The 21,005-nt window shown below is 39.9% G+C and overlaps 3 protein-coding genes across 4 annotated transcripts in view; 2 read left to right on the top strand and 1 right to left on the bottom strand.

Annotated features, from left to right (window-relative positions):
- Positions 1–9,591, top strand: part of ALDH1L2 (aldehyde dehydrogenase 1 family member L2) — a 32,898-nt gene extending 23,307 nt beyond the window's left edge. The window contains exons 14-23 of the mRNA XM_082782343.1: positions 423–493; positions 599–704; positions 1,082–1,169; positions 1,931–2,024; positions 2,294–2,390; positions 3,826–3,924; positions 4,640–4,805; positions 6,072–6,177; positions 7,322–7,521; positions 8,563–9,591. Coding sequence (XP_082638469.1) covers positions 423–493; positions 599–704; positions 1,082–1,169; positions 1,931–2,024; positions 2,294–2,390; positions 3,826–3,924; positions 4,640–4,805; positions 6,072–6,177; positions 7,322–7,521; positions 8,563–8,618 — 1,083 coding nt within the window. The 3' untranslated portion in view covers positions 8,619–9,591. The remainder of the gene's footprint in view (positions 1–422; positions 494–598; positions 705–1,081; positions 1,170–1,930; positions 2,025–2,293; positions 2,391–3,825; positions 3,925–4,639; positions 4,806–6,071; positions 6,178–7,321; positions 7,522–8,562) is intronic.
- Positions 9,592–9,772: 181 nt separating this feature from the next.
- On the bottom strand, positions 9,773–13,923 carry NOPCHAP1 (NOP protein chaperone 1). Its single transcript, XM_082782352.1, has 4 exons — positions 13,833–13,923; positions 13,142–13,228; positions 12,100–12,236; positions 9,773–11,067 (listed from the first exon to the last, which is right to left on the bottom strand). The coding sequence occupies exons 1-4, from the start codon at positions 13,885–13,887 to the stop codon at positions 10,885–10,887; spliced, it is 462 nt and encodes a 153-aa protein (XP_082638478.1). The 5' UTR covers positions 13,888–13,923; the 3' UTR covers positions 9,773–10,884.
- Positions 13,924–15,038: 1,115 nt separating this feature from the next.
- SLC41A2 (solute carrier family 41 member 2) overlaps positions 15,039–21,005 on the top strand; it is a 59,048-nt gene continuing 53,081 nt past the window's right edge. The window contains exon 1 of one of the 2 annotated variants that reach the window (XM_082751868.1): positions 15,039–15,898. The gene's annotated coding sequence lies outside the window, so the exon portion shown is untranslated. Of the gene's footprint in view, positions 15,899–16,936; positions 17,071–21,005 lie in introns of those variants that run through there. The other variant, XM_082751869.1, reaches the window with a different exon arrangement.

The following is a 21,005-nucleotide window of genomic DNA, read 5'->3' as shown; positions in this document are numbered from 1 at the left end:
GCAGAGCCTCATGCTCTGTTACGTCCTGGCCAAGACTTCTAAATTTGCTTGGTACCACAGCAAACAGCATAGGTTCAACAGCCAAAGGTCAACCTTTAAGATCTACAACCAGGAATATCATTCAGCTTTCTTTCCTGCATTATATTCCCGCTTTATGTTCTTCCAGATTTTTGTTATCTATGCTTTTATGTCACCCAACTGAAAATCAGGATTTGGTTACAGTAGTCTTAGTAGGAAATTTTACAGTAGAAACATCCCCACTCCTTTCTCTGATGCATAAGCGCTTCTGGTTTTGAAACTATTCTCTGGCTTTCCAGAACATACTTATATAGCTACTTAAATTCTATTTGAAACCAAAATGATTAAATGGTACCAGTATTAATCTGTGGTGTTTTGTTTTGTTTTGTTTTTGTTTTTTTCAGGGTGCTACAATTCCAATTAACCAGGCACGGCCAAACCATAATCTAACATTCACCAAGAAAGAGCCAATAGGGTAAGTATCACTTTTTTCTTCTCAGTGACAGCCTTGTTATACAGAAAAATCATTCAAATGTTGCCTTCAAAACTGTAATCTTACCCCATTTTTCCCTACTTTAAGTGTCTGTGCAATTGTTATCCCATGGAATTACCCACTGATGATGCTTGCATGGAAGAGTGCGGCATGCTTGGCTGCAGGCAACACATTGGTTCTCAAGCCAGCTCAGGTAAAACTAAAAGAAATGTACAAATGGTTCTGGTCCTCTAGTTTTTGTTCAGGCAAAATGATTTATGCACCCCAGTGGATTTCATCCATAGGCTAACCTGTTCTATGTTTTAAAGTGCATGTATATTAATATAAATAACCATGATGGTACAAGATACTGATTGTCTTAAATTCTACTCTGATGGTAATCTCATTTGCAAGAATGATATATGACGTTTTGATGAATGATTTGAATCCACCTTCTTCCTCACGGTATCAGCAAATTAAAAGTTGTTGTTTCTTGAAGAAAATAATTCGAAGTTAAGAAGTACTGAGTGCAATAGTTATTGATGTGCATTTAATTAAAACAGGAGACCTAATCTAAGTGTTTCTACTTAGGTCACACCTCTGACTTCCTTGAAGTTTGCAGAACTCTCAGCTAAAGCTGGATTTCCTAAGGGTGTTATAAATATTCTGCCTGGTTCAGGTAAAACTTCAACTAACCATTTTTTTCTGGGGAGAGTAGGTCATGCTAAAGCTGGTGAACTAGCATTGTACCTTTGAAAACCTAGTACATGAGTTCGTTTATCTTTGTAGGTAGTAGGCTTGCACCTGTGTCATACAGCGATTTCATGACTTTCCAGAACTGAATTGGAAATTTCTGTATGTCACCTGACTCTAACTAGTGGTAAGAGCTGTCAGCCTACACTCTTTCCAAGCTCACACAAATAGTATGAATACTCTGAAAAGGAATGTATTAGAGAGAAACATGTTGCACTTGATTGTAAGACTTCATTTTTTCTCCTAATCTTATCGTCACTTGGAGGTATTTAAACATGACTGTGAGATGAAAAGCAAGCAGGTAGGATGCTTATTGGTCACTATAAATAATGTGGTCCGCACCGTGTTACCTAGTGACACCATTTTCGTCTTTCCCCTGAAGAAGTAAAGTGACAGAGTAACTGTACGGGGCAGGCTCTGTTATGAATCTGATCATTCCACCTACAGTGGAATATTAGGGAAGATATTCTTTAGAATAGAGAAATGAGGGAATTTGGACATGTTAATGTGATTTAAGTTAACTAACAGGATATTTTCATAGTCATATGAATAAAGCTGTAAATATAAATAAGGATGTGATATTTTACTTGATTGACTCTTTCTTAACTCTTTCTGTGTACAGTGCTACTGCTGGGGTAGTAAAAATTGCTTAGATACTGTCCAGCTAAGCTGTTTTTCCCATCCCAGGTGGCCTAGTGGGACAGCACTTGTCTAAACATCCAGATGTTCGCAAAATTGGATTCACCGGTTCTACACCAACCGGTAAAGAGATCATGAAGAGGTACTCTCAGCATAAGATTCATAAATAAATGCTGCTTTACCTAGTTCTTAAGTACTTTATTGGCTATATATTGCATGTAGCAGTAATACCCAAGCACAACTACACATGGTTGTTTACATGTATGTAGAATTCTACTAAGTCATTGTTAGAAAGTAGAGCTTTATATTTTCACTAATTATGATTGAAAGGAAATACTGAAAACAGCTATATAAAAGTTTGTGGTATTGCTGTTGTTGTTTGCTTGTTTTTACATAATCTTTTTTTTTCAGTGCAGCCACTAATCTGAAGAAAGTTTCACTCGAACTTGGTGGTAAATCACCACTGATCATATTCAACGACTGCGATCTTGACAGAGCTGTAAAAATGGTAATGCTACTTTGAAATAAAATATACCCAAAGCCTTGGTGATACAACCTCAGAGTATATCAATACTATTTTTTTTTTTTGTCAAAAACTGCAGCAGGGAACCCTTGCATGAAGATTTTTGTAATCTGTTAGAAAACAGACTCCCTTTCTGTAGGATGTTTTTTATGCCAGCACAACTGAATTGTATATGCTGTGCCAAAAAGACAGGGATTTGTACTACAAGTATACATTAGACAGTACATGAAATATAATTAGAAAGTATTTTCATCAGCCAAGCTAACACGTTAAAAATTATTTCTGTCAAAATCTGATGCTTAAAAAAAGGGAAAAAAAAAAAAAAGATTCAAAAATAAGTCTGAGAGTGAGATAAAATATACAGTGAGCTCCCTTTTGCCATACAATGCTTCTTAATTCACCATCAATCACATAATTCACCTTCCCAACCAGCTGTAATACATTTAAAATTTCAAAGTAAAAAGTGCAAACAAGAAATTTGGTAGATTTAAGATTATTTCCTGCTCAAGTGATTTGACTCGACAAAATGACAACAGATACAGTTTGCTCACTAAGAAGTAAATGAAGGTCTCAGAAAGAAGGAAGAAACTGTTATATGCTATCCACATTTGTTGAGCTTGTGTTGGCAGGACAAGAGTCTGACTGACTGCACAGTGAAGTATGCGTGTAAATAAAAGTTAAAATTTTGTAGTCAGTGCACTGCTTGGTCACACCACTGTTTTCACATGTAGAGATGCAGAGGTTGGCCTAAGATATACATAACATTGACAGCTTTTTTCAAAACAGTGACTTTTTGCCACACACTTGACATTAGCACATGATCCTCATCATACGTACTACGCCAAAACTCTAGGCCTTTGAAGCCGCCAAAAAACAACTTTGAGGGAATTTTATTTTTCCTGCCTTTCTTTCCCCCACCTCCTTACTCCCCCTGGAAAAACAATAGTAGGCATCAATTTTTGGTAAATAAAAGGGAACCTACTGCATTGATTCTGAATCCACACTCCTGAAATAGAAGGCTCACTGTAGATTACAGTGAGGTAATGTTCACCCCATTACATGTGACTATCTACTCAAGCAGTTTTCCTCAGTGGATTAACACAGTTTTATGTTTTCTGGTCATGCTGCTAGCTCTCTTAGCTGTGATGCTGCAGCAGGTGTTTCTGTGGAACACTGATGGAAATGAAAAGAGCAGTGCTAATGGGTTCATCCCAAGCCATTTGTCTCCAGAGCAGTGTGTTTGCCAGTTATAAGATTAGCCTGGCTGTTGCATTGATGATGTCCCTTTACATGAAGCATCACACTTGGAGTGTAACAAGTATAGAATGCATCCGAAGGGAATAGAATGAAACAGCAAATGAACAAGAGGATGCCTATAAGTATATAAAGATGAATGTTTGTTTTTTTTCCCCTTGATCAGGGTATGGGAGCAGTATATTTCAACAAAGGAGAAAACTGCATTGCTGCTGGCAGGCTGTTTGTGGAGGAGTCAATCCACGATGAATTTGTTAGAAAAGTGGTAAGAATAAAGTTTAAGCAGATGTGTTACTATGGCACAACGATCCACTAGTTTTATAGAAATGTGCATTTCATGTTATTTTAATTTTTTTTAACTTCTCATTATTGCTTAGGGTAGGCAATACTACTTCTTGTGACCCTCTTGCAGGGTTAAAAGGAAGACACTAAAGGGAGATATTTTTATCAGTAAGGTACAGATAAGTAACATTGAAATAAATATTGTGCCTTCGGTGATATTTCATATTTCATTAAGAAAGTAAGATGAAAACAACAATTGAGCTTCCGTCCATGTGATTGAAGATTGCTATGAAGTTTTGAAAAAGGCATATTGGATTCGTAGCTAGTCATTCTTAAAAATCCGATAGTTACCATACCATACCATTGGAGAATTCATTTCTATAGTTCAAGACCAGGAAATTATTATGATAACTCATTTACCACTGGTAAAAGCTAACAGTTTAGATGCTTTCTTAATAATGGAAGAGAATGAGTACATAAAAGCAACATCAAAAACTTAGAGAAGTAACCAGAGCTTACCAAACACAAGACTATATAAACAGTCTCGTTTTAGAAGGGGAGGAGCATTCACTTTCTAAGAGTGCAGCCCTTTCTTTGAGCCGAGCTTCAAAACGCTATCAGGAAAGCATGCTCAGTCACTGGTCACTTTAACAACCATTTCACGTTCTATAACTTCATTTTAATTGGGTTACCCATAGGTGGAAGAAATTAAAAAAATGAAAATCGGTGACCCACTGGATAGATCTACGGATCATGGTCCACAAAATCACAAGGCACATTTGGAAAAGCTGCTGCAATATTGTGAAACTGGAGTAAAAGAAGGAGCCACTCTAGTGTATGGAGGAAAGCAAGTATGTAGACCAGGTAAGATATTGTTCAAAGGTGTTTGGAATTTTTACACTTTAAATAAAAGCCAATGTTTTTGTCTCTGCTGCTTTATATAAAGCAGCAATATCATAGAAACAGTACAAGGTTAGTCCAAGATAGCACTTGAGAACAGTGTGTTCAAGTCTCATATTAAGAGATCCTGTGCAACTGAAATGTAACATACAAAATTGAGTCAGAATCTAGTCTGTATTAGAATCTTATGATCATTTACTCCTATTGTTTGTGGAGCACTGAAACCTTTTTTGGAACATCACTGAACTGTCAAGAGCTGGAAGTATAATTACATCCATTTAGATGAACAAAACAGTAAAGCTGACTGAGGAAACTGCTGGCAGAGTCTGCTTTAGGTACTATTATCAAAAGCCTGTTTTGTTATATAAAGAATATGTGTATTAAGTTTAACGGGAAAGCAGCATTTTCTCATGGACATCTGTGATTAAACAGAAATTAATAGTAGACATTTTTGTCTGAATTTTACAATATAAAGAACGCATCCCCAAAGAAAAAGAATGTGGAGACTTGTAGCTACAAGAAATCAGTGTAACAAAATTAAGCGGGAAGGAGGAGGCGATTATACAAATTCATGGAAATTGATTTTACCCACTACAGTGAAATATGCTCGCTCACCAAGATCTAGGTGGCCAGGATCATTTACGGCTAAGAACGGGACAATTCTTGATTGGCAACAATGAACTAATTTTTGGATTTTTTTGATTTTTTTTACATCCCTTAGAAATGAACAGTTGTTATTAGGTGAGCATTTGTCTTAAAATTTTCTTTACTTCAGTCTCCATAAATCTTAGGCAAAGTTGCTGCCCATCAGATGTTTTTCCTTGTTTGGAATATACAGATATTTATGGCTAGGTCTGTCTTCCTGCTAGGTAACAAGAAAAGCAGTGACCCCTGTGACATGCCGTAACCTTGTCTTCCTGATGCCACAGTGCAGGGTCTTCCCTTGAGGAGTCACCTGGGCTTGTGGTATGCAGGCCTTCTGGTCTGGGCTTGACCAGCATATTTTTGTTCTGATCAAGGCTATTATTTTAACCCTTGTGCTGAAGTTTCATTGGTGCTTACACACATGCATTTCTATTCATACTTCATTCATATCACTCTTACTATTTTCTGTTTCAAGTCTCAGTGTATCTATGATGTCAAAGTATGCAAAACTGATGGCCTGGATGATATAAAACCACAAAGCATTTTGTTCATGCTCAAATAAATGATGCTTTATCCTCTGTTTAGGTTTTTTCATGGAACCCACTGTATTCACAGATGTTGAAGATCATATGTATATTGCCAAGGAAGAGTCCTTTGGTCCTGTAATGGTGATTTCCAAATTTAAAAATGGGTACGTTCTCCTCTGGTGACTGAAAATTTACTTCCTCATTTTCACCCTATGCATAGAAATGATAAAATACATAGTATAGAAATGATTAAAATATGTAGTATGGTTTTGTTTAATCTTGTAAATCTGTCTGAATCCCTAGGTCTTCTTCCACCTAAACTCAGAAAATTTTTAGTATGGGGTATCCTTCTCCATGTCAATATAGAACTAATGCTATTAGAAGCATGCAAGGGACTAGAAGGCAACCTCAAGTGCCACTTCTTAAATAAGACCTGGTATTTAATGTAATATTTTTACTGGAGCTTATATAATTGCAACAGCTTGATCAAATTACAAAAAGTGTATTTTTTTGCCCAGTGTAATTGCTTATTCTTCTCTTTGTCACAAAGGACTGCATAGTGTTGTTGTGCATTGTGCAAAACTGGAACACTATTTTTGTAACTAAAAGCTATGAAAACTGGCAGTCCATAAAATCATTTTATATCATAGGAATTATTTTACAAACAGATGAGATAACCTTATATAAAAACATCATGTGACTATTTTCACCTGCTTTAATCTTTCTGAAATATCAAAGTGCACTGAAGACCTGGCCACACAGATACCCCTTTCTATCTACAAATTATGTATAGCAATAAGGGGCTATGACAAGATTTTGAAGTTTTAACTTTGAAGGTATATGGAGAAGAAATACAAAAATAGCACTCTGAACATGTCCTGAAAAGACATGTCACAATAGAAGGCTGAGATTCAACATTTATTTAACTTGCAAATTTTTGCAAACCAATTCATAAACCTGCTGCCAAGCTCTGCTTTACAAATGTTTTCATATTGCTGTAATCCCCAAATTGTGCTGTAGCTGAGCAAAGTTAGTATGCATAACGCAACTTTTCTTCTGACATTTCTTAGTGTAGTCTTACACACAGAAATGTAAACACAAGCTTTATAAATTTGAAGCAAGTGTACGAATTTCCTTAAATCTGACAGATTGACACAGAGAGTAGTTCTTAATAAATGGTGTCTTTAACAAAGCTAACTGGAGAAGAGAGTGCATGGGAAAAGGTGTTTCAATGAAAATGAAGGTGAAAGCTTGCTAATACTTGTTTATTTTACCTCCTAGCAAGTAAATCAATTCTTTCTCCCACAGGGATGTTGATGGAGTGCTGCGACGGGCAAACAGCACAGAATACGGGTTAGCTTCAGGCATTTTCACAAAAGACATAAGCAAAGCGCTCTATATCAGTGAAAAGCTAGAAGCTGGGACAGTTTTTATAAATACATATAACAAAACTGATGTGGCAGCACCATTTGGTGGATTTAAACAGTCTGGCTTTGGAAAAGATCTAGGTAAGTTGTTCTCTACCTCATTTCTTATCCGATAGTCCAAATCAGTGAAAAAATAACTTTAGCCATGAACTGCTAAAATGAGCTACGGATGTGTTTCCTGCATCTCCCACATTCCTCCAGGTAGTGATCTAATTCTTCCCCCATCCTCACAATATCCCCACCTCAGTACCTCCAATTCAGTCCCTCCTGTACAAATGTTAAGTAACGCTACAGCATACAGAATATTCCTCTCAAGCAGTCAAATGACAGCTTATCCAGAGCTGCCTGCAGGCTACAAAATGCTGTCAAGCAGCAAAGGTATTGGCCAAAATCTTCTTTCCTTTCCCTCTGAAAGACTGTTAATTTAGGTCTCTCCTCTAAACTTGTAAGAGCTTCAGAAATTTCATTATGCCTCAAAATGTTATCAAAATCTGCCAGTGAGCACTGAGAAAGATTGCATGAAGATATTCTCTTCAAAAAAAAAAAAAAAAAAAGTTTCAAAAAAAAAAAGTCAGGTTTAGTCTAGCAAAGAGTCTTTACAAGTCTGGACAGATCAAGCCTCATGGCAATGAAAAAGTAAAGAATTTTTTATCACAATAATGCAACAGATTTTTGCCGTTTGAATTTCTAGCAATTATCAGACATTTGTAGAAATCAAAATGATTAATATTATCGGGGAAAAAAAGGGGAGGGGAAGAGAGATTAAAAACTTCTACACGGAATTTTTATCTGGAAACTTAAAGGCAAACCAAACTTCTTAAATGCAACTATGAGCCCTCCCCGTTGCCATCTAGAGATTGCTGCCACTTCAATCCCACCCAAGTGACTGCTTGTTAAATTCCAGCTGTTTTCTTTCAACATTTGTTGGTTTTATTCTCTTTTTGTTAAACCAGTTCTGTAAATCTAAGGGGGAGGGTAAACTAATTAGTTTCTCATTATTTGTTAAGGACTCAAACGTTGGCTAAAGCATTTTGATTTTTTCTTCAATGATGTAGTTACATTCTCTGACAACTTGCTCTCATTTAGCTGCCATTCTAACTGATTAATATTGTGCTTGTACAGGTGAAGAAGCTCTTCATGAATATCTCAGAACAAAGGCCATCACTGTGGAATATTAACAGCCTCACTTGGAAAGTAAACTTTTGGCAAAGTTTTAATCTTAAGGACTCCACAAAGCACTAAATACGATGCCCAGGATATGCTGTCTGCAGTGCTACAACTAGAAAAAAAAATACACTCATTCCATAGATAAATTTCCATAAATCAGGTCCAAATTTTAGTCTCACTGAAAGACAAAAGTATTTGGGAATTAACCTGAAGTTATTTAAATTATCCAGCAACAGTAGCAGTTGTAAGCACAAGCAAAACGAAAAAAAAAAAAAAAAAAAAAAGTATTAAAAAAATAAGCCAAACCACAACTGAAAGATAAGTTCTCACATGCCTACTACTTATTTGTGTGAACATAGTATCTACATGAACATTTTTAATCTTTAGTCATAAAGCTTGACTTAAAGTTGAACCAAAATATGCATATTATTAGGTCATTTTTGCTATAAACGAGTTCAAGTTTTACAGTAGCAATTAAACATTCTGCTCTGGTGATTCTTCAGCAGTACAGAAAACCTTTGTGCCATAAGAAGTAAATCAATGCAAGGAAGTGCACTTACTATGATCTTTGTATAACACATACAGAGTTCAACATCAGTGTTAAAACTATGCATATCAAGCTAAAGTTACTGAAAATATTTTCTATCTTTTTGTTGATATGGAACATGTGATCTGCCTGCAGTTTGAAAGGTGTTTACATTAACAGATTAAAATCACTCTGTGTCTGTGCAGATGGACTGTTATCACCGTTTTATATTAACCTACTGGAAAATCTCTTTTAAAATGACTGAGTTAAGACATTGGCTTTCAAACTTTCTTCAGTTTGAAGCTTTCTGAACAGGTCAAGACCTTGTCTAACAAACTAAACCTACTAGGACTGCTTGCTTTTCTTAGTCTGCAACTCCACCTAGAGTTTAATATCATCTGTGAGCTACCATTAAAAGTAGCAGCCCCATTCATTGATTCCCATCCTTTCCATTCCCTAAAACACTCAGTGACTTAATCAGCTAATCTCAGTGAATCGTGCCCCCCTTCCATTTTTAAGAAGCCACACTGTGAAGGACCAGAATCCTTGTAATTTCTTATCAGAAACACTATCAAACAGATCATAAAAGCAAGCTCTAGAATTAAGTGCTGGATTTAAAATAAATGGTGTAAATAATGGCAGGTTTCAAGTCATGATGTTTTAAATTTAATACTTGAGTAAATACAATATAGAAAATTTTACTTTAATGGTGTAGAAAGTACAAAATTCCTTTAAGAAACAAACTGTGATATCCAGAGGCATCTCTTCTGAAATGCAAAGCCATCCGTGAAGTAAATTCGACAGCCCAAATCATTGTATTTGATCAATCTGAGGAAAGTACGAATAAGATATAACTTCACCGATTACAGTTCCACAGCTGTTTCAAGCTAGTTCAGTACACGCATACTGAAAATTAACCTTATTCTTCTGGCAATGGCAGTTGTTAACCAAATGGAGAGGACAAAAACACGATAGAGAAAGTGAGAGATGAGAAGTGTGGCTTGGAGTAGTTTTAACACCACAGAGGCAGACTTAACCATGTACATGTAAGTACCAAGGATATATAGCCACAAACATTGCAGATACAAGCTAGTTAGGTACTAGCAGCAACCCACCCATAACTCCGTACAAGCCAAGAAGTGTGCGTAATCCTTTGTCAAACTCTCTCAAGTCATGGCTTGTTACAAATCTGTCCTTTACCATGCTACCTCATCTTGAAATGGCTCCAACCACTGCTTTGGTGTTCATGAATGCAATGTAGACAACCTCTGTTGTACTTTAAGGTAATGTTTAATATTGAAGACATGGTACATAACATTTCACAGGACACCATATAAAAAAAAATAAAATATTTTTCTCCTAGTTACCTCTTTCCTCCCCTGGAAGCAAATATTTATTTTAAGTACAGTACAAAAATCTTTATTCAACAAAGTAACAGTTCTTAACTAGCTCTGCAGCACGCCTTCCTGTTCAAGTGCCCCGGATTCTAGCCACTTTGTCTAACCTCATGATGAAGCTTGGAATTTCCATTTTGTTTGATGAATAAGACAGTACTTAATCTTCAGAGATGCAGCTTGCCTCAGAGCCATGAGTAGATCCTGAATTCTCCTCTGTGTAAACTAAAGCATTTTACGTGATCCTGGGAAGTGTCACATTGGGAAACAAGGTAGTTTTAAGGGCCAAATTGTCAAAGAAAACATAGTTGGTTTGTCTGTTTTTCTTTAAAAAAAAAAAATAAAATAAAAATGGATTTACTCATTCTCTTTGCTGTCCAAAATTTCTATTTTGCCCTTTTCTTCCTTTTGTTTAGGAAACTTAATATTGTGTATTGTCACTTCATCAGTTGTACAGTCATCTTCAGATTCTGAGTCATCTTCTGAAGTTAGTATCTCTTCATCTGTATCGGAACCACTCAGTTCAACTACAGCCACATTCTGGAAAAAAAAAAAAAAAAACAAAAAAAAAACTGAGTTAACATATTATACATTTTTGTATCACTTTTATAATTTGAGTAAAATATAAAGAAAATAAATCAATCAGCCCTACTAGCGTAAGAAAACCATAACCACAGTTAGAATTTTGGCTTCTTCTATGATTATGACAGGTATCATAAACAGATTCCTAAACATTAAAGTTGTAATTTTATTGCCCAATAACAAACATAAGGTATTTTTGTATCATTATAAAAGAGAGAACTGAATACATATCTGAATTCAGTCTAAATTAGAAGTTTAAACTGGTGAGCAGTAAGCATCAAAACTAATATTCAGTAAAGAATTTAAATCAAACCACTTAATGCATAAAAGGGGTCATGATATATGCATATAAAGTGTTTATATATTTATGAATATAAATCATATAATCTAGTATTATTGATGGTACTGCAACGATCAACACAAAGTAGCAAGTAGTTTAAATCACCAGGATATTTTCTGAAGCAAAAGTGATTGTATATTTCCATATGCAGAGCTATGATTTGAGGTCTGTTTATTTTTTTCTCTGAAAGCATCTGTCTTAAACTGACAATTCTCACCTCAAAAACTTCCTGTATGCTGCAAGGCAAAATACAGGAATACATATTTATACAAAATATGTTAAATATACTAGATGTACATATAAATATATATATGTGTATATAAACACATGTATAAATACAAAGTATACAAAATACAGGATACATACTTATTATGCAAATACATTTCTTACATGATCTGCAAATAGCACTATGTTATTAATGACTAGGTTTCCTAGCTCGTTTATTATAAAACCAAGATTTTGGCAGATGTTGCCATATCAAAAGTCTTTTTAAAATCCTGCCCGTTACCCATACCATATCAGCATGTTACAACAATTCTCATAATCCACTTTGTTTTTTCACTATTCTTCAGCCTAGTTCCTTCTAAGATCAGAGGATTATTTTACTTGTATCTAAATTTATTGTATAGAACCAAATATATAGTATTTACCATTTCTATAACTTTTTCTGTGGCGCCATCTAGATTTTCAATATCAAATTGATGAGCTGGTGCTGTTACCATTTTTCTTCTTAGCTCATCATTTGCATGTGCCATCTGTGGTAAAAAGCTCTGTACTCTGTCCAGAACTGAAACAGAAATAATTACCACCTGCATATCTATAAAAAGACATAATCACTTATACATTTATACCTCAGAAACCTGAGCTTCTAAACAGATTCCATTTCAATTGTAATTTCCAATTGTCATCTTATGTTTTAATAGGAGGATTCTTTATAGTATTCAATTTCCCAAGACATAAGTTGCTAAAAGACACAGGATTGGTCAGCATGTGGTACAGGTGAAGAAATCACACCTACAGTTCCATTTGGATTCTTAAAACAAAATGTGGCTAGTAACTGCCATGGTTTAAAATATGCATTGAATGTCATCTTGAGAAACTTCCACATCAGCATTACCTCCAGTGGAAATAAAATGATGTCCTCCTCTCTTCCCTTACAAAGTATAGACTGAAGGACTCAAAGGACTCTAACAGGCATAACGTACATCTGAAATGCTGTCATTTTCATAAAGACATGCATTCAAATTAATTTATTATTAATGAAATATTATATGGTCCGGCTTAATCATTCTGGCAGAACATTCATTAAAAAATAAATCATTAAAATTATCCACATAACATGCATGAATTTGAAAGTAGCTGACTAAATGAAGACCAAAGGTACATCCTAAATAATTCACTGTATGCAGACACTGGGATTTTTCTCTGAGCATGTCTCTAAAAGGTAAAACTGCAACACTTAGCACAACAAATCTAGTTTTGCAGAAACAGCAGTTACATAGTAAACCTGTAGGAGGCGTAACTGCAACAAAGAATCTAACACCAACAAAACAGAGCATGAGAGTTTCTCCCCTTAACAACACAAGGAAATACAGATTCACAGACGCATAAGCATGTTGAACTGTTAAACATTAACTTCTGTTAAATAAAATAGCTAGTAGTTGCCACTGCCCCAGAAGGAGTTATACTTACCATTACTCCTTGGCATCCTAACCGTCTGCAAAGTTGTGGCCTTCTTGCTGCTATGTTTTGAACTAATCAGTAATGTTTCTTCTAGCCCTGGAAACAAACAGGTGTTTAAATGTTTACTTGCACCAACCACAAATCTCACATTTTAAGGGTGAAGCTTTTCTCTTGCTGCTCCTTCTCCCCCTTCTCTGTACCAAACCTAAACAGATGAGGATTAATTCAGCCATCTCTACCTCCAGAAATCCCAGTCTGCTTTCCTGCAAATGCTGTTTTTTCACGTTTGTTTGGGTTGGGACATGTCAGTACCCCTGTAGACAGCAGGCAGTGAGCATCTAGCACTTGCTACCACAAAGAGCATGACAGCAGACAGGTACAAAACGGAGTTAGACAAACTCAGGGCAGCACTCACAACCAGATCCCATGGCACTGAGCAGGAAGGTGCCCCTCCAGCAGCCCTACCCCACAACTACAGCCACAGCAGCTACAACAACAGGCGGTAGACAGCCCTCAAATTAAGAAGCCCTCCGCACCACATGCTGCCGCAGCTGCTGAGAGAAAGCCAGCCGAAGCGGGGGGCACCCCGGCTGCAGGCCCCGATGCCCGGAGGCCCAGATGAAGAGGGGTGGCGGAGCTGCCCCCTCCCCGAGCACGGGGGTCCCGCCGCCCCCTCCACGGCCCCGTTTCTGCCCCTCACCTGGGCGGCGCCCCGCGGCCAGCAGCTCCCGGGAGGCGCCCGGCGCCGCCGCCATGCGCGCACCCGGCCGGAAAATGGCGGCCGGGGAAAGCCCCGCAGCGACCCCTGGCGGGCTCCGGAGGGGGGGGGGGTTGCCTCAAAACGAAAAATAACTCGAAAAAAGGGCTTTGGAATCTTGGTGGAACGCCTTTTTTTGGTAACTTCCCGTTTTCATGATCAGAATCTGGGGAGTTGAATGTGGGATCCCGAGGGGATTGTAGGTGTCGTTTGGAAAAGCGAGTGCTGCAGCTGCCAGGTTCAGCTCGGGGCTGTTCCGCAGCTCCCGGCCCTGTCTGTAAACTGAAAAGCCTTAAAACGAGAACCGAGTGCTTCCTAAGGGAGGAGATGGGATGTCCAGGCCCAACGTGAGGACAAGGAGTACTCAGGTAACTACTGCTGTAGTAGGAGATGTGAAACTTTTTGAATTTGCTGCCTGGTTCCCACCTTTCTGCCCAGTCGTGCTCCGGAATTCCAGCCTCCAAGAAGGATCCCTCTGCCCGCTCTTGAAGACTGACAGATGCTGAGGACTGAGTTATTTCGTGGTGGGCCACAAAACACCAAGGCTCTAAATTTGCTCCTGGCCCAGAATAACCACACATGAGCCCCAAATAACACATTTCATCCACAGGCACAAAAAGTGGAGGCAGGGACACTGTGCTGTCAAGGAACCTCCAGCAGGGTGCAATGAGGTGAGTTGCGCAAGATGCCCAAGCAAGCAATGAGACAAGCCAGGAACAGCACCCTCAGGTGCTATTCTCGTATATTCCAAGCTGCAGTCAGCAATACCAGTACCAGAAGCACGCTTTACTTGGTTTGCCTAGCACCCAGCTGGTTCCCAGGCTGCATAGCACAAGGTGCAGGTGCATGTGGCTGTCATGAGGCCAGGGGACAACAGCTCCTGTAGTCCACATGGCTTAAGAACTGATAGCCCTAAGGTTTGGTCTGCTTCATTCCTTCAACGCAGTCTCAACTCGGAGCTCACGGTGATGCTTTATGTGCCACTGCCGCAGTGCAGAGCGTTTTGGCTGCCATCCTGCGAATACATCGTCCTGTGCTTGAGCTGCTGCTTTTCCATGCACCTTGAGGCAGCTAGCTCCAGCTGATGGCAGATACTTGGTGCCTTGCCCATGCTCTCTTCTGGTCTGTCGACAGAAAGGAAAAAAGATGCTGCAGGCTTGGCTGCTGCCACCATCATTAAATCCAGGTTGCCTTTCCTTCCTCTTTCTTCTCTTTCATTTTCCACTTCAGGCATCCCCAGTGCTTTGAAGCGCGGAGCAGCCGTCGGGGAATGACACCAACAGCGGTAACATCTGCACAGATTCAGCCGGCTCCACCATTTTAATGCTAAAAAACCAAGTGTGTTTCTAGACGAGGGTTTTGAGGGTTGATTAACAGGGCCCAGCAAGTCCTTGGCCACGCAACGAGTCAGTGAGGGGCGCTTCATTTGGGACGGGCAGTTGACTGCGGGGGCAGCTGATTGCAGGCGTGGTACGCACGGACTTGCACTCAAGCACTTGGTGGGCGGCCTGACAAGAGCCAGAACATCTCAGCTGACCCAAATACCCAGAAAACCCCGTTTTCTTCGGAAGCTATTTTTAACCGCGCTGCGGGACGGAACGAAAACAGTAGCAAAAAAAAATATAAATATATATATATAAATAAATAAAAATCCAGAAGTAAAGCCAAAACTGCTGACTGGGAAAGCTCTGCCAGAAAACCTTTCGCACCCACCCACCGAGGCCAGGGCTGCCTCCGCCGCCCCTTAGGGCTCCCCGGGGGGGGACTGCGGGGCGCCCCTCTCGGCGGCGGCCGGGGGGCAGCGGGCGGGTGGCTGGCGGCCGCCCGGCCCCTTCCCTTCCCTTCCCTTCCCCTTCCCCTTCCCCTCCGCCGGCTGCGGGCTGCCGGTGGCGGCGGCGGCGGCGCATCACGGGGCCACATCATCGCGGGGGCCGCCCGCCGCTTCCGCGCCTGCTCGCTGCGGCGCCGCTCACCTCGCCCGCAGCTGTCAGCGCCGCGATGGAGCCCAGGTGAGGGGCGGCGAAGGGAAGGGGACGGGGGTGATGGGGACGGGGGTGATGGGGACGGGGACTGGGGTAAAGGGGTAAGGTAAGGGGCGGCCACCCACCCACCCAGCTGCCGCCCTACCGGGGAGAGGCGAGGCGGGGGGGGGGGTGTCCGGGAAAGTTTCCCCGCCGGGCGGAGCCGCGGGGCCCCGGCAGGGTGCTGCGGGTTGCAGCGGCCCCGCAGCCTGCCCCCGAGCTCGGCCCCGGTGCTGTGGCCTGCCCCGAGGCTGCTCGGCACGGTGCCGGGGCGGTGGAGGCACTGCCCGCATCGCCCTCTTGGTGCGGGTCCCACCTGGCGCCCTCCAGCTGCGCCGGGGTCTGGTTGGGGTCGCTGGAAAAGCAAGGAGCTTGTGCCCGAGCAGCCTGCGACCATCACCTTCTTCCTTCTTTCCCTATTTTTTTTTTTTTTTATTAGTCTACGAGCTTTGCGATTAACGTGTGGTGACACAACGCTCGCGCTCTTTCCATCCTCTCCTGCCAAAACATAAGAGCTTTCTGTCATTTCCTCCGCTCCATCATTAATTCTCAATTACCTTCAAGTGGGAGCTGCAAACACTTTCCCTAATTTCTGTAAATATTATCGTGCCTCCTGTGCTGCCCAGGATGCAGTCCTGTACTCTTCACTAACATTTGATCCTAGATTATAGACCATGATATTATTAGCCAGGCTCTGATAAGTGCAGCATATAAAATTAAATTATTGTTTAGTCTTAGTATCAGTAATAAATCATAAAGATACAGGGGAAAAAAAAAAAGTCTTCTTGTATGTCTCTTCTACATAGAGTCCCAGCAGCTGTTAGTAGATATCCTAAGTTATCTTCGCTTTACCAGCTCAGTAATGTGGGTGAAAAGATGAGATTAGATGGGAAGACCTGTCTTGGCAGTATTCCCTGCTTATATTGCCTTAAAGAGATTATTAACCTGGAAGCATAATGACACGGTACGACTGGTAGACATTTCAGAAGGAAAAATAACACGTATCATTTTCTTTTCAAATACTTAAGGACATTATCTCCCCGAAACAATGTGAGGTCTGTATCCTAGTGCCTGAGTTAATAAGCAATTCATCCCTCCCTCATGATGATGGTAGAAACCTGTAATCAGGATCCCAAATAGTGCAGCTAGGACTCATCCAGGTAAGCACCTAATGGTTACTTATCTAAAGCAGTGCGCTACCTCTTCTGTTTCAAACTTCCCCACCTGCTTTTGATGGTCTGGATGTGATTTGCCAGACAGTTTTCGTGCTGGCATTCCGTTTGGGTGATTTTGCAACCTGACCGCATTTCACAGCCTGCCGCTTCGTTTCTGGCTCTGTTTTGGTCTCTTTTAATTGAGTTGCCTTAAAAGTGCAGAGGCAAACCAAATCTTTTTCTGACAGCTGCTTTTCCCTTCCTCGGGGCAGAAATCGAAAGCTGCCATGTTCAGGAAGTGAAATGCAGCAGTCTGAAACTTGTCTGAAAATTGAGCCTGAGGCTGGCTGCTCTTCCAGTGTCTTCATTATTTTCAAGAAGGCATTTGGAGGTTGTTTCATCTATTTTTTTTTCATCTCTTTTGCAGTTGATTTAACCTACAGCTGCCAAAAAATAAACACCATATTAACTAGTATATCACATAATATTTTAAAAAATGGTACTTGATGCCTGTTTATCTGCTGTGCACACAACGCTTATTATTTTTCAGCATGTTTTCCATTTTTTCATCCCAAACACTAAGTATCCAGTATAAATAATCTTAGCACACACATCATCTTAGGATTTGGATGCTACAAACTGGTTAATAATAATACAGTCTGTTTACTCTGTCTATATGCTGAGGTGAACTGATGTAGCTTTCACTTTCTGCTGATACTTTAACCAGGACATGGCAGTGTAAATGATTAGCCATAGCTGACATAAGGATGTCAGGGTGATACCAGGAATTTGTACGTACACAAGACATAACAGTGGAAAAGAGGCCGTGCAGATCCTGTATCACCTTTGTAAATCTTATTCTGAACCTACAAAAAATCCCCTAAAATGTCACATTCCAGACTTCAGAATCTCAGAACTGTTGGGGTTGGAAGGAAACTCTGGACACTGCTCCATCAGCCACTGCTGCTCAACGCAGGGTCAACTAGGGCAGGGTGCTCTGGGCCTTGTCTGGTTGGATTGTATCACTGAGGATGGAGACTCTGTAACCTGCTTGGAACAGTGTTCAACCACCCTCACCGTGGGGAAAAACAAAAGGAGGAAGAAAAACAAAAACAAAAACAAAAACAAAAACCTCTTTTATATGTATATGTATAAATATAATTTTAAGTGTTTAAATTTGTGTACATTGCCTCTCATCCTTTCACTCAGTACCACTAAAGAGTCTGGCTTCAACCACTCTCACCAGTTATTTGTACACTTGGCAAGATCCCTCTGAGCATTTTTTTCTTGGTGCTGAACAGTTCTAGCTCTCGCAGCCTCTCCTCACCTATCAGATCCTCCCAATACCCAAATCATCTTCATAACCTTTTGCTGGACTGGCTTCACCGTGCCCATGTCTCACTTGTACTGGGGAGCCCAGAACTGGACACAGCACTCCAGACGTGTTTCACTATGGCTGATCACTGAAATATTGTCTCCTTCCACCTGCTGGCAGTGCTCAGCCTGGGATGCTCTTGACCTTTCTGCAGCAGAGGCATGCTGCTGGCTGAAGGTTGGCTTGTCCTCCAACAGGGTCTTCTCCGTACAGGTGGTTTCCAGCTGCTGGGTTCCCAGCCTGTGCTGGAGTGTGACCTTATTTCTCCTCACTATCAGGACTTTGCATTTCCTGTTGCTAACCTTCATGAGATTCCTCTTGTCCCGTTCCTCCAGCCTGCCAAGGTCCCTCTGAATGGTAGCAAAGCCATCTCATGTAATCTTCTTCATCATATCTGTCTATAGACATGTCAGTGACCATTTCATCATAATTATCCCAGTGTTGAATAAGTGGAAGCAGCCCATGAAGGGAAAAGAATCAAACACTAGATATTCAATAGCTACACAAGCTGGTATAGAAAACTATTTAAAAACACTTATCAACATCTCCTCCATGAAACTTACATATGGTGATTTAAATTTAAAATCCAGAAACACCAGGATCTCTCCTTAATTAATAAATGGTGTTTGGAGGCATGTCTCAAATGATGAAATCCTAACCTCAGTTAAATCAGTGGCAAAATTCCCGTTGCTGTACATGTGCATGGGATGCTGACTGTTTTGAAGAGGAATGTATTACAAACAAGTGTGAAAATGAGCAAAGCTAGAGTCTTGAATTTTCTCTGGAAGAAATTATCACATACATAGTCTGTTGTCCAAAGAAAGGCCCTTTCTAAGGTAGTACCTGCCAGTTTATTATGTCAACATATTAAAGCTCAGTATTTCATTAATGTTTCATATAACATGCCTGAATATCCCTTTCCAAGGCTTGTTCTTGTACTGAGAGGTGTTTCTCAGACACGTTTAAGCTATGCTGTTTTATTGTAAGCCACATAGAAGTGCAGCATAGAGATTATTATTGCCTTAAAAATTACCTGCAAAAATTGTTTGCAGCTTATAGGAAAAACAGGTACTATGGTATGATTAGATATGGATCCTGTGAAAGCTCTCAGTATTATTTAGTTTGGTGTTATCTTTTCATTTTGTTAGCCAGACCCTGAAAGAAATCTGAAAATTAATTTTCCCAGCCTTAGACTTCAATAAATATTTGTTTTAGCCTGACACAATGTTGACTTTAGAAAAGTTTTGTATTCTGTGCTTCAACATTCTTCCCTCTCCCGCTTTTTCTGAAGGTACTTTAAAAAGTACGGTGATTGTTTTCATGCTTTGAATCAGCCGTCAGCAGTCTAATTGCTGTACGATCAAATTTTTAGCTGCAGAACCCAGTCGGTTTAGGTGCTGGGAAGGTGTGTAAGAGCCTCCTTGATATGCTTCTGAGAACTTAATCCTGACTGAAGCAATGTTTGGGTAATAACGGAGACAATTCTTGCTGCCTCTTCCTGAACAGTGCCATTTTCCTTGTGATCTTCACCTTCCTCAGATGCGACAAAACCAATCAAGTCAATCAAAGGTGAAGGATGGAAAAATCTGATAACAGTCAGGTGTTCAGTCTCATGGCTGAAGTATGAGAGATTTTCCTGAGGCAGCTATCCGTTTCCAAAAATCAGCATCTCTTCCAGCTGGTGGTCCTCTGTATTTTCCACACCATCTCCTCCTGCCTGTCCAGTTTCAGCATCAGACATGCTGTCTCTGTGTGTGTATTTCAAAAATTGCTGAATGCATTAGTTGTATTAATTCTCGTGGAGAAAATTGCCTTGTTGTGTGCCAGATTGCTAAGTGTCTCACTTTTCAGGAACATGTCCTCAGCACACAGCAGGGTATGACTGTTTCCTATTTGTGTGTGTCTGCAAGAATGAGAAAGAGAGGTGAATAACACACAGTAATTGTTATGTGGTATAAAATGAATGAAGGAAAAGAAGGAACTATTAAATGTAACTATTTAGGAAACAATAACGAGTTGGAAATGATTATATTCATCCTCTGGGCAGAGCTCGTTATTTTGCTTGTAGGCAGAAAGACAAGGTGTCCTTTCATTTCACATATAACATGCTGAGTATAATAAAATTGAGGCTGCTTTCTGACTTCTCAAAGGATCTTTGTCTTTATCTCTTTTTTTTTTTTTTTCTTCTTTATTACTTCACCTTTCTCTGTAACCTCCTGATTATATGGCAAGAAACCGGATTCACTTATCTCCTCACATTTTTTGATGCAATTTTTGATATTTTTACCTTCTTTATTTCACATGAGTTATTCTAGTAGTGCTCGCTCCTTTACCTGGCTATATCTTTTCTAGACAACACAATAAAATCGCAATTGTTCTTGTCAATGATAAAGCTTCTTAGGGACTTCTAATCCCTGAGCTCATGTTGTTCCTTAGATGTAGTAGGTACAAGCATTTTGTAGGTACAAGCAAAAAACTAAAACTGCAGCAATATTAGCATCCTGTAACTCAGAATAAAATGATTGTATCAGATGACATTTGGAAGATTATCTGTGCTGGAGCAGGT

Source organism: Aythya marila, assembly GCF_965140915.1.
Source record: "Aythya marila genome assembly, chromosome: 1".
Lineage (NCBI taxonomy): Eukaryota > Metazoa > Chordata > Aves > Anseriformes > Anatidae > Aythya > Aythya marila.
This window is presented reverse-complemented; position numbering and strand designations above follow the sequence as displayed.

Excerpts from the sequence above, each read along its gene's own strand:
- NOPCHAP1 (XM_082782352.1), bottom strand. The coding sequence starts at position 13,887 with ATGGCGGCGGCGCCGGGCGCCTCCCGGGAGCTGCTGGCCGCGGGGCGC. Across the intron at positions 13,229-13,832 it reads GGCCGCGGGGCGCCGCCCAG|GGCTAGAAGAAACATTACTG; the intron begins GTGAGGGGCAGA and ends GTTTGTTTCCAG. Across the intron at positions 11,068-12,099 it reads CAGAAAAAGTTATAGAAATG|AATGTGGCTGTAGTTGAACT; the intron begins GTAAATACTATA and ends TTTTTTTTCCAG.